The sequence below is a fragment of the Protomyctophum bolini genome (genome assembly GCF_963924005.1).
Source record: "Protomyctophum bolini genome assembly, chromosome: 19".
Taxonomy (NCBI): domain Eukaryota; kingdom Metazoa; phylum Chordata; class Actinopteri; order Myctophiformes; family Myctophidae; genus Protomyctophum; species Protomyctophum bolini.
Genome location: NC_137880.1, coordinates 21,018,344 through 21,032,137, shown reverse-complemented (window position 1 = coordinate 21,032,137; position 13,794 = coordinate 21,018,344). Strand labels below are relative to the sequence as shown.

The following is a 13,794-nucleotide window of genomic DNA, read 5'->3' as shown; positions in this document are numbered from 1 at the left end:
TGTGTGTGTGTGTGTGTGTGTGTGTGTGTGTGTGTGTGTGTGTGTGTGTGTGTGTGTGTGTGTGTGTGTGTGTGTGTGTGTGTGTGTGTGTGTGTGTGAGAACAGCTAATGTTATCCATCGTTTCATTGCTGGCCCACAACAACCTACCTGGCCTGGCTCCGAGGAGCACATTTGTCTTCCAATCCAATCCAACTTCATTCATAAGCACATTTAAAAACAACAGAGTGCTGTACAGTAGGCACTAGGCATAACAATAAATAAAAATACAATGCAACACAAGGAGAACAGACAATACAAAATCAATCATGGTTTAAAAGCCAAAGAATAAAAAATTGTTTTAAGATGGGTTTTAAAAACAGGTAATGTTGGAGCCAGCCTGACATGGTTAGGTAGCTGGTTCCACATTTTGGGAGCAATAAACTGAGAAGGCTCGTAGCCCTCTTTGCTTAAGCCACGTCTTAGGGACGACAAGCAGCAATTGGCCAGCTGACCTCAGTGATCTGGAAGGAACATATACATTTAGAAGACCCATTTAAAGATTTAAAAACAAAATGTTGCCTTGTTTGTCTCAGTTGAGCTGAAAGATGCACAGCAGTGTCTACCATTCCACTGTTCTTTTAACTGCCGTTTCTACCAATTTTGGTGCCACCAAATGCAATACATGGCCCAGATCATTAATGCTTTTTTGAAACCACAATGTTGAGTCTCTCTGTAATGTTCTTTACAGTACCATGTTGAACGTCAGTCATGTGTGGCCAGAGTGTACGTGGGCACACGCACATCTTACTCTGAATAATGATGCACTCTCTAAAGAGGGGAAATCCTTCAATGGGACTGCTCCAGTCATTAGAGGAGGTTTTAGCTTGTCTAAAGCTCTCTGCTCTCTGACTTTTTTCACCCCCCTAAGATAGCAATGCGTCAACAATTTGCCTGACCACACCCATGGGCGCACGGATAGCACCAATACAAGTACATTTTGGTACAAAGAATGTGGGCAAAGATTGTGAAAATGGCAACTGTGTTGGTATAGTAAACTAACGATGACACCTTTTTGCACAGAGTATGAGATAGAGCCCTCAGAGTTAAATCAACTATCGGGATTAGTTTCCATCTGGTAGCTGTCTCTTTTCCACAATCCATATAAACGGATTATGATAATGTGATAGGAAACCCTCCATCTAGACGTGTGTGTGTGTGTGTGTGTGTGTGTGTGTGTGTGTGTGTGTGTGTGTGTGTGTGTGTGTGTGTGTGTGTGTGTGTGTGTGTGTGTGTGTGTGTGTGTGTGTGTACGTGCATGTGTGTATGACAGAGACCCCATTAACCCTGCCTGCCTCGTCAGTTTAAACATCAAAGCATCAACAGACCTGCTGTAAATCAAACATACTGTACGCATGCATGCGCGTGTGCATGGTCGCAGGTTAACTCTGTATACTGTACTTGCTTATCTAGACCTGTGTTTGATCAGCTGTATAGACCCACTTGGATTAGACAACACAGCTCAGCACACGCAAGTCACGCATGCATGCATGCGTGCGTGCACAGCCGCACACACACACACACACACACACACACACACACACACACACACACACACACACACACACAAATGTTTGAGAGAAAGCGAGAAAGAATTATGAGGGAAAAAGAGGATAGCAAACAGAATTTGGGTCTCAGGACACGAACGCCTTGTCTCAATTAGCTCTTCATTTCCTATAGCACTGTATGCTTGCTGGATCCGTCTGTGGTTTGGACTACATCTGCATTGATTAGACGGCTGGCAAAGAAAGCAAAACTCCATTTACAGTAAGCACTTAACCACATGAACCCTAGTGTCCCTATTCTGGCGTAGAACATTCTGAACAATCTGCAAGCTCACAACACATTGCAATGCAATGCATTGTGAGCTTGTAGATCTGCTATTTTTAGCAAAAACAGAAGGGAGCTTAGGGGGACTCCAGTCCAGTCAACTAAGCACATAGGGTTTAAGTGGTTAAGTCTCTGTTGTGAGAAGAACAAGAAGCAATAAGCGCACACACAATAATAATGAACCGCTTCATTGATCACAGTTGCTTATTTCTGCAAAACTATAGATACCAGTTTAATGCAGCTCAATGTTCAAATCTTTGTCACCTAATGTGAGACAGATTCCATTAAAACAGCAGTCCTTCATGTCAGAGCTTTGAACAGGTCTGGCCAGGTTATAATGGAATGCAGCTGAGAAATAGAGCGTCATTTAAGTGAAATTTTTATCCCCAAAAACAAAACCTAAGGGTTAGAGAAACAGGCCTGTGACTAGAAGGTCACTGGTTCAAATTCCCAGACTGGTGGGAAAACGTGGATGGGGGAGGCTAGAGGCAAAGACCTAACACTTTCTCTTTGCTCTAAAAACTGGCACTTAACCCTCGACTTCTCCAGCATGACTCTGCCAACAAGGCTGTGTTTGTAATGCTGGGCAGCTCACGGGTGTGAATATGAGTGTGAAAGAGTACATTACTGAAAAAGCACATACATGCTTAGCATATATTGCCTGGGTAAACAACATTAAAAACTGTGGTTGGTATTTTGTGTGTGTGTGTGTGTGTGTGTGTGTGTGTGTGTGTGTGTGTGTGTGTGTGTGTGTGTGCGTGTGTGTGTGTGTGTGTGGGGTCAATCAATCTGCTGTAGAATAAACCATTAGGTAGTGAGTGGCCAGTCTAAGCTCTTGGCCACCAGCCTATAATGACATTACTCACAGGAAGCAGCTGCTTGCGTTTCCTGCCTGGACGGCCCACTCTGCGTGGGGCTGGGGGGCTGGCCGCCGGCGTCCCCTCCTCTGGACTGTCATGGTCCACTCCGTCTTCACTCTGTTATTACACACAGCACAGATCAGACATGAGGCCAATAATGCATCTTATAAAAGCGACATTGCTGTTACAAAACAAATACGGCCGGCAACTGCTGTCCGGTGACAAATGTGACAAATAACAACGTGTCCAACTGTCCAATACAATGGGCCATTAGGAGCACAATTAAAATGACAAATACTGTATTTATTTACTACAGTTCAATCAGTACTGAACAGTCTGAACATTGCCTGTCATGGCTAGTCTCACAAGAATATAAGGCTTACATTTCACTCCTCGGCATGAAAGGTATAACGCATAGGTGGTCTAAATGGGTTAAACCCTATATACTTTGTTGAAATGAGTCCCCCAGGGGTCTATAATAGGCCTGTCCCCTTTTCCCTCTACACTAAATATCTTTGCCAAAAATTGCTGATCTGCAATTTTGAACAAGCAGGCTGATTTAAATACGTATTTATTACGTATTACTACTTAGTACTTTACTTCTTATTTCTGTCATCACTTTAAGTGTTAACACTCAAGAGTTACATTACGGTAACCACTTGAGCCCCAGCATCCTTATTCTGGGGGAACGTTTGCCAAAAATAGCCAAGCTCAAGCCAAGCTCAGGTTGTGATCTTGTAGATCGGCTATTGACAGCAAAGAGATTTGGTATAGATAGAGGGACAGTTTCAACCCAGGCGCTTGTTACTAAGTATAGAGTGTCTAAACACAGAATGCACAGAATGTTCTGTGCATCCCGGGCAGGCTGCTGCAGGAAGTACAGGGCAGTACAGTAAACGCAGACTCAAAAAGGTGCCCTTGGGCTGCGCTGCCTTGAACATAATTGATCCGGCGGTGGCCCGCCGATGGCCAAGTGATTAAGACCTCCCTCCATGCCTCCGGAGCTACAGTACGTGTCCTCACTCGACCTCAGATTGAATTACACAAGCGCCTTCCTCCCTCGCACTGACTCTCTCCCTCACAGCTTTCTGCTCTCCCTCACTGTAAATGGAGAAAAAAAATGAAGAAAAAAAAAGACAAAAGGGCGGTCGGGGGAGGTGGGGGTTGGGGGTGGTTGAAACTAAACCTGATCCACATCACTCGCGCTTGCCATTTCCCTTCCAACACCTCCTCCATCCGTTTCCCTCCATCTTTTTCTTCCCTCCTCTCCTCTCCTCCCTTCTGCCGTCCACTGTTCACCATGACATGTGGAACGGTTGCTACGGCACGGAAACTGCTTAGCAACCGTCTCCAACGGGGCCACCATGCTGACTAAACGGTGTGATGTCACTCGCCTGATGGGCAGCCTAGCAACCTGCTACATGGTACTGGCTTTGGCTGCCTAGTGCCTGGTGAGCAGGCTGTATGCTAGTGTCACGAGGCCCGTGCAGCCGTGCACACACTCTCTCACACTCTCACACACACACACACACACACACACACACACACACACACACACACACACACACACGCACACACACACACACACACACACACACAAACTCTACGGGTACAAACTTACCAGTTAATTTCGTTCTATTTGTGTATTCTCAGTCTATTTGTCTATCCTCAAGGAATGCTGAGGGTCCCTGGACCTCATTGTGAGAAGCACTGCTGTACAGTACAGCTGAGTCAAGTAAACACTATCTAGTTCAACTGAGTCAAATATACAGCGAAACGGATTGAAAAGCACTCGGCCATATCTGCTGAAGCGCTCACGCTCGTCGCACGCACGCACGCAACACGCACACACACACACACACACACACACACACACACACACACACACACACACACACACACACACACACACACACACACACACACACACACACACACACACACACACACACACACACACACACACACACACACACACACACACACACACACACCAATCTTTCCAAATATCTCTGGGCTATTTCTGTCTCCTGGCAGGTTATTTTGGGCCACCACAGTTGCCAAGCAACGAGACTGGTTCCCGAACGAGTGAACAGCAGTAGCAGACACTCTGTCCTGTTTCTCTCCTTCTCGCCGTCCATCCATCCATCCGTCCATCCATCCATCCCTATCTGACTCTCTCTAGTTCCCCTCTCTCTCTCTCTCTCTCTCTCTCTCTCTTCTTTCAGCCTCACCTACTTTCCCTTGGTCTACAGTGGTTTTCAAACTGTTTTCAAGTCAAGGGTCCCCAAATGAATATACATTTGGCCACGGACCACCACCTGAAAAGATGTTGTTTTGTTTGCCAGTGACACGATTATATTTGAATATTATTATAACTGGTGGTCAGTACAGTTATGTCTACGAGAGTGCACTGGGCTGGCCACTAATTGTCAAGCGCAAGCTTACAAGAGGTAACAGGTTCAAAATGAGGGCCCGAACAATAATGGACCCATGAAATTTGTTCCGGTTTCGACATTTATTTCAGTTGACGGAATCGACCCCGGATGTAGAATTTGATCTGAGTGGTCCGTGTATAAAAAAACGAAATGGACCCGGACCCTTAACATATTGACTGCCAGTTTCAAAGCCAACGCTTCACTACCAAAGACAATTACGTTCAATGGTCCTTTTAGTCGTTTACAATAGATGGTTTTCTTCGCCAACATATGAATGGTTCTAGGTTGACACTAGACCTCTGGCGTTATTACAGTCTTCACAACTTGAAAAGAAAGAAAAGCTTCTGAGTGATCAAATTATCAGATTGTAAATAGGTTTTCAATGTAATGGTTCCCGGGACCCAGGGGCGGGCTTTTAGATGAGTCCCAGCTAGGGACATTTTATGAGTCCTACTTCAAAGACGTTACAGTACAGTACTGAGTATAGTATTGCATCCCAGGACCCTCGGAGGGTGACATGATTGCGTTCTTTCTCATGCTTTTGAAAGTAAACCACACCAATCCAACTCATGAGTTGCATTGGTGTGGTTTACCTTATAAACCGTTTTGTCCCAACCTGACCCTTTGGTGTGGTTTGGGCTTAAGGATGCAGGATTCAGGTTATTTGCATCACTGAGTTAATAGTTACTACTGTTGATCATTGGTGTGCGTGTGAATTGCTCTGTTCTTTACTTCATTGATTGTATTATGCTATTTCATTATTATTGCATAATATGTTATTATAACTTGTCCTGGAAATACTGTATGTATTGTAGCCGTCCTAATTTGATTAGATTGGAAAATAGAACCTAAACAGACTGATTTTGTCTGGGTAAAGTAGGGTGCTGTCCTGAAACACTGCGACTTGTTTGCTTCTGCATGGGGTGGTTTGTGTTGGGGGCACTAAGTCTGGTCCATGCTCCAGGCACTCCAAAAGTATTAATCTGCTCCTGTACGGTACGGACATGACAAACCTAATTATTATAATTGCTGGAAAAAATGCTGTTCTACCAGTACATGACAGTACAATCAGAGACAATCAGAGACAATATTAAATTAAATTGCATGTTTACGCCATATCCACAATGCGACACGCTGCCCTCTCCCCCTGGAGAAGAGGAGGTCCTATGAGAATGCTGGCGGGGGTGCCAGGAAAACAACCTGGCCCTCAACATCAACAAGACAGCAAGAGCTGATTGTGGACTTACAGTAAGCCTGAGCACAGAGCACACCTCCATCAAGGACAAATATGATGGCTGTCTGAAAAGCTCATAAGAGAAATCGTAGCTATTCCAACTATGAACTGTTTTGCCACGTTGGCACATGGCTCCGGAGCCACGGTGCTACTCACAGTAGGCTGCTAAATAGATACTTTTCTCTGAAGATCAGGTTGGTGAATGAAGAAACGAGGGAAAATGTCAACAGATGTGATAAACACAAAGCCTGCATCCATCCACAAGACTTTCACTCTTATGTACTGATGGTATACATAGACCTTGAAGATTGTTTGAATCACAGTTGCTGTTTTTGGTTATGTTATGAACAGGAAAGTGTTTCCGCTGGTTTAGATGGAAAGTGGTTGATTCCCGCACGCATTTAACGTAGCCTACACAGCAGTGTATCAAAGACTGTCATTATAAAACATTGAGTGGCAGACAGGCCTACTCAATGTATCTTTATTTACATTCCTCTTAAGGTGCGTTCAGACTTCAGACTAGAGCGGCGCGATTACATACAAAGTCAATGCAAAGACGAGAAGCGATCGGCGTGACTGGAAACAAATATATATAAATATTCAGGTCTGAACGCAGCTTTAGGATCTGAAGCGACCGATGCGACCCATGTTACATGTAGACACGCTGTGACTGAGCCCTGTGATTGGCTACTTACAGTCACGTGACACCTCGCCCCTCTCCCAAGGTCTGTAAGCAGCATGTCTGTAGTATTGAAAGTGAAAGTATTTTGCTGTGTCGAGCCGCACAGAAAGCAGAAGAAATTAATTGCGACAGTAGGTCGCATTTACTACCTCTTGACATCTCATGACATCATGTGACATCATGGAGACCCTTAGATCTCCATGACATCACGCGTCGTGAAGAACACAACACTGACCTCATCTAACCCTGGATAACCATACATGGAGAAGACTGGATCATCACCTAGATCTGCATATATGGGGTCGGTCAGCAACTCTACATCTGACCTCAAACCCTTAGATCTCCAGTCCATATATGGAGCTGACCTGTTCTGACATGTCAGAACAGGTCCCTCCCCACCCGTCCATCCTGTTCTGACATTCCATATGTTGATGTGACCACTCAAGACACGCTCCATATATGGTCAGTATAGAATTCATTCTATACTGTGGGTTGGATACACTTACACTCGCTACGCTCGTGTCTCACCACGCCTCTCACCCATTATAAAATCCACGGTAACCTGAGACCACTTGCGGCTTATTGCTTTAGTTTAACTTACACATCTTTGTTTGTGTGCATATTGTGGTTTAAAGATGGAGTGCTGTGATTTTTCCCCACCCTAAAACATGATCGTCAGGTATTATTATTATATAAGGCAGTATTTTCAAAACGGTGTACAGTATTTGTTAAAATGACACACATATCCGATTCCACACGTTGCACAGCAAATTGCACAAAATATTGTATTTATTCATGATGCCAGCAGCATGACTGCCTACTGCCGTCGTGTGACTAGGATCACCACCAAATCAAACAGGGTTGTCAGGTCTTTGAAACAACACCATACCTTGCCCAGGGTTGCCAGATTTTGTGCTTAGAGCAAGCACAAGCAACCTGGTTAACATAAGCAACTGGTCCTGACTGTCAAACTTCATTGTCCAATTTTGTTTTACAGCAGTGGTTGACAATTCAAACACTTTATAATGACCACACTTGCCAAAACTACCTGCAGCTTCGACAGAGCTCACAAGCTCACACTATTAAATATAAGGTATTTAAAAAGTTAAATTTGACTTGCCTAAACATGCAGATACCCTGTTACATACTGTAAACTACAGTACAGTACTACACATACAGTTTACCCTGAGTGTGCGTGTGTCTACGATGTGGGGCTATCTGCTACTAGTTGTGAAGGGCAGAATAAAGGCTTCTTCCGATTGTCGACGTGTGGCGCTAGAAGTGAGCGGACCAAAGGCCGGCAATTGTTTTTTGATATCACGATTATTGGATGTTTCGATATTAATTTGACAGCCCTACTACACACACGCTAAGTTTTCCTGAAGCTCCTCACTGGAAGGTGTAAATAAGCGGCAGGGGATTTCATGTATATGGGAGGGGGCACGTGGTTTCATGTATATGGGAGGGGGCACGTGGTTTCATGTATATGGGAGGGGGCACGTGGTTTCATGTATATGGGAGGGGGCACGTGGTTTCATGTATATGGGAGGGGGCACGTGGTTTCATGTATATGGGAGGGGCACGTGGTTTCATGTATATGGGAGGGGGCACGTGGTTCCATGTGGTTCCAATGGTCACCAGAACGCTTGCCCCAATTCATAGGCATAGTTTTACTGAGGTTACGTTTAGGAATATCATTAACTTTAGGCATAGTTTTTTAGGTTACTTTTAAGAATATCTGGTAGTGACTGTTTCAAAGTCGCCGAATTTGACCCGGGACGAGTGTGTTTTGGGGCGAGCATTCTTGTATTCTTTTCAATAGAGTACCAAAGTCTGACATCAATATCGGTAGAGGGCGCATAAGTGGTTGAAGATGGATGGATATTACTATTTTTTATTTTATTTTTGTGTCTTTCGCCTTTATTTAATTTTTTTATATACAGTAAAGGCCGTCGGGATCGGGAGTCGAACCCTCGGCACACTGCCAGGCTGGATTACCAGCCGAGGTGCCTGGACGGCTGAGCCACGGCCCAGGCCTCATATTACAAATTTAAAGTAATGTCCTTACTTAAATATGAAATATGAACTTGACAGCTTTCTCTTATACCAAATATTGTTCTATTTTTGTACTATACTTCCTACACCTGTGTATTTATAGTCTGTATATGTATAGTCTCAATGCACTTTAACTTTCGTCTGGATAATTCCTCACTTGTAGGTTCCACGTGAAAAATATGTATGAACTAATGATTGTTGGCTGTGTGACATTGGTTAACTAAGGGCCTGCCCCCTGCACCATGTGTGTACTTAAGCCTTACTGTGTTGCCCCCTCGGGCTATGACCTGACAAAGATGTAACTTACACATCGAAACATTTTTTACCTGCACCCTGTTATAATAAACCAAGGGCCTAAATCGTCTGAGCTGCTCCAGTGCCTTCTTGTTTGCATGTTATCTGTCCTGCTCCTGAGATGCAACAGACTGGCCTGCTATAGGCTAGAGGCGCGGCTGGAACTCCCTTCTACATTAAAGTAATGTTACTTTCCAATAATATTGTCTGTGTACATTTAACAGTTTGACTGCAAGATTAATAAATCGCAATGCCCCGTTGACTGCCTAGTTTTTACTAACCTTTGAAGAACCACCACGCCACGATCATCGTTCGGTTTCATGAAAATCCTTAATGTCGTGATCACTTGTCTTTTGTTATAATTTTTATCCCACAATTTTGCAACCCAGTTTATTTCACCCAGTGTCAATTATCGAATGTAATCCTGGGCGCTACACTTCCTCTGCCAATCTGGGGGGGGAAGCGGACTGACCTCATGCTTCCTTCTATGCATGAGGAGTCCAAGCTGCTTCTTTTCATCTGACAGGGGGGAATTTCCCCGGCCGGATGTAGCGTGTGAAAGGAACACGTTATTCTGACCAGTTCTTTTCCCCTCTATCAGGCGCCCCGGCTGGCCAGGGGGAGGTAGTTTAGAGACCAGGATTGGTTATTAAAATGGCGAATTAAACAATGAAGACATAACTCGTATTTGGGAGGGAAGCTGTTCTATGTCAGTAATAGCAGCTGCTCTCTCAGTCTCATCAAGGTGTCAGACAAGCTAAGAACAATTCATCGATCTTTGTATGCTGGCTGTAGCTATGTCATGACCTGCACTTTTTACGTCCCAACGGCGCCACTGACCTCCAGGCCCCTACCCCCCAAAACTAGGTCTCCCCCGAAAGCCACAGTGTATTTCCAACACTGATTAAAGAGGTACATCAACATCTATGGGGAAAGAACTAACTTAATGGTCTCATGATGACAGAGAAAATGTACCTGTTGGAATATGTGTGTGTGTGTGTGTGTGTGTGTGTGTGTGTGTGTGTGTGTGTGTGTGTGTGCATGGCAGGTCTTTATATAGCCGCTGCTACAGAATTGGTTTCAGACTTTCCCTAGATTTATGAGCACTGCATCGGGCTCTAGGGGTGCAAATGAAAGGGCCCATTTTTCACCTCAAGTGTGTGTGTGTGTGTGTGTGTGTGTGTGTGTGTGTGTGCGCGTGCGTGCGTGCGTGCGTGCGTGTGTCTGACCGCTTCATGCTAGAAAAGATCCACCTGTACTGTGAGCAGGTGACTATGGAATGCAAAGAGGCCGGTTACTAAATGTAAATAAATAACTATTAGTTTAATAATTACACACTGTGCGGCATGCACAAAAACATGTGTGCACACACACCGCACACATGCATGCACGCATGCAGTGCACACATAGAAATATGCACGCTTTCAGGACAAGCCTCTCTATGTATGTCACCTAAAATAAACTCTTTCTCGGGAGGAGCCAACGACTCTGCTTGCTAGACTGTGAGCGTCTATTGGCAAAGTCATACTATTTTAGATCTGGTTCATGACCTTGCGTGTCACATTTCTTCGCCCCATCCTTTCCTACTTCCCTCAATCCCTCCGCTCAACGTTGGTTCGAGCTAAACCCTTGCGATCTTTAATTTAGGTCATCATGAGAAGGCTACAGTGTTAAGACAGGATTTTACAGTGTGGTGTACATGTACTAGAAGACACAATACGGGTAACAATTGAAAGGATTCCAAAAGCATGTCCCTCTCTCTCTCTCACCGGTTCATTGGAGGTGTCATTCTCTGGTGTCTGGGATGGATCAGCGGCTGTGGGGCTGTTGGACGGCATGGCAGGAAGCTCCTGGGCACAAACAATCTTTCGGAAGCAAGAAGCAACCCCCCATCAAAAAAAGAAACGAAAAGAAAAGAAAAGGCGATTCAAAACATGGACCAGGCCCCCAGCGGCACCAGGTGTGACTTCATTCAGTCCGTCTGTCTTTCCGCGTGTCTACCTGTCTGTCAGTCAGTTCTGCTTCTCTCCTGAGGGACAGAAAGAAAAAGAAAAAAAAACACCTTGAGTGAGACATACCTCCTACACACATGCACGCATGCACGCGCAGACAAGTTTGAGGAAAATGTATTCTGTTTGTGGAGAATGTGTCTATGGCAACACACACACACACACACACACACACACACACATACAGTTTTCTCTCTTATAAACGCACGTACGCACGCACGCAAGCGCACACACACACGCACGCCTGCGGTTTGAGTCTGTGGAACAGGTGTGTGTGTCTGTGTGTGTGATGAATGGTATTTCTGCTCATGCAGAACGGCAAATACTCCACTTCCAAGCGATGACAGGTTTATACACACACGTGCACACCCACATGCATGCCTGCGAGCGAGCGAGCGAGCGCGCACACACACACACACACACACACACACACACACACACACACACACACACACACACACACACACACACACACACACACACACACACACACACACACACACACACACACACACACACACACACACACACACACACACACACACACACACACACACAACCTTTCATCATACACACAGGATTCTTCAAAAGAATCTCGTGGATGTCAGGATCTGTTTCAGCAGCACAGCAGTATGGACAAGATTTGACTGATATACAGCAGGAAAAAGCTAAGTGTGTTCATTGTGTTTGACTGGAGCTCAGAACATGTCCCTGGGTCCCAGTCTCTCCATGGGTTGACTCAGGATGTATAGCCTATTACACACTACGTCACCTACTAACAATGGACAGTAGGGCAGGGTTGCTGATGGAATAGTGTGGAGGACACGGGTGTACAGTATCCACCACACCCCCCCAGAGCTTCCAGCCCACGGCCAGAGCCAAATGAAAGCTCAGGTCGCTGGAGAGTAGATTATGTAGGCCAAACGTATAGACTTTTACAATCACACACGCACACATGGAACTCGGATAACAGCCCACTGTATATTGTGTGCACATATGTTATTTCAACCGCTCGAATGTGCATGCCAAAATTAAAGGCAGCAGCACTAGTGGGAGGAGATACCGTTGCGCAGAGGGAAAGATATAGGAGGACAAACTGCAAAGCTACGAGGAAATCAATGTACAGCGACCACACGCGGCCTTACTGAACGGCCTATAATGGCATATAAACTGTCTGCCTGTCTGTCTGTGTGTGTGTGTGTGTGTGTGTGTGTGTGTGTGTGTGTGTGTGTGGGGGGGGGTACATTATAATATATGTGCTGAGTGCTGTTGTCTCGAACGGCGACGACAGATTATATTGGGTCAGGTAAAAAGCACGAGCGCGCGTCTCTCCTCTTTCGTCCACAGACGAACGAACCCGTTCACCCCCATTAGGCGCGCTCCCGTGACGTCGCCGCGGCGACGGTACCGCGCGCGCGTGTGTGTGTGTGGGGGAGAGAGAGAGAGAGAGAGGGAGAGAGAGATACACTGCTCTGTGTGTAGTTTGTACACTAGGCTGCGGGGGGCATCATGTGGTGGCAGACAGCCAGCTGTATGTTCCGTCAGATGGACGCACCGCTCCGCATGTCTGCTGCTAAAAAACACACACAGGAGACGCGCTGAGTTGCCATGCCATGCCCGGCCCGCCCCCCCTCCCCCTTAATAGGCCTCTACTGTACAAAGAAGTCCTCAAGTTCACTCACCGTGTCCGCGTTTAAAGCGCTCCGTATTCACGAATACATCTTTTCTTGCTCAAACGGAGCCCCGCCGTTGTAAATGTGGCTCCGGGACTGGAATAGCGCGCAAGCGCCGACTTGTTCGTGCGTAATGTCGCCGTCGGTCAAACCGCGGTGGTGCGTTGTGGTGGAATCAGGTGGAAGCAAAGCAAGGACGTGTTTGTTTTATAGTTACCGTGTTGTCCTGTGTGTTCCAGCAGGGCCCGGACCCTCTCTCCGCTCTCTACCGGCTGTGTGTGACTTGTCAGTCCGCTACTGCTCAGCTCACACCGGCCTGCTCCAACCACCGAGCCGCAGAGGAGAGGCCGCCGCGCACCGGAAAAAAAAAGAAATTTCCGCGGGGTCCTAGAGTCTCTCACATAGAGATTTAGAGCTTATTTTAAATATGAAAAGCCCCACATTGCTACTTAATTTGCCCAGCCCATACATAAGAGATTTGTCTTCTATAGGCCTATTTCTTTTCGAAAATAGCCGATCCAAAAGGTTGCATGCAGTTGTGATCGTTCATATATATATATATATATATATATATATATATATATATATATAATAAAATGATCAGAGTAGCATTTGTATATAGGCTAAGTAATTTAATATAATAGCCTTCCAATCGTTGCTAATTAATGTGGAAAACATTATA

At 45.5% G+C, this 13,794-nt stretch overlaps 1 protein-coding gene across 5 annotated transcripts in view; it reads right to left on the bottom strand.

The window, feature by feature from the left end:
- Positions 1-13,443, bottom strand: part of dnmt3aa (DNA (cytosine-5-)-methyltransferase 3 alpha a) — a 57,629-nt gene extending 44,186 nt beyond the window's left edge. For 4 of the 5 annotated variants that reach the window (XM_080791259.1, XM_080791261.1, XM_080791262.1 and 1 more), the window contains exons 1-3: positions 13,330-13,443; positions 11,200-11,459; positions 2,734-2,844 (exon numbers count right to left, since the gene is read on the bottom strand). In XM_080791259.1, the coding sequence (XP_080647385.1) occupies positions 2,734-2,844; positions 11,200-11,268 (180 nt within the window). In that variant the 5' untranslated portion in view covers positions 11,269-11,459; positions 13,330-13,443. Of the gene's footprint in view, positions 1-2,733; positions 2,845-11,199; positions 11,460-13,121; positions 13,275-13,329 lie in introns of those variants that run through there. The other variant, XM_080791260.1, reaches the window with a different exon arrangement.
- Between the last annotated feature and the right edge of the window lie 351 nt (positions 13,444-13,794).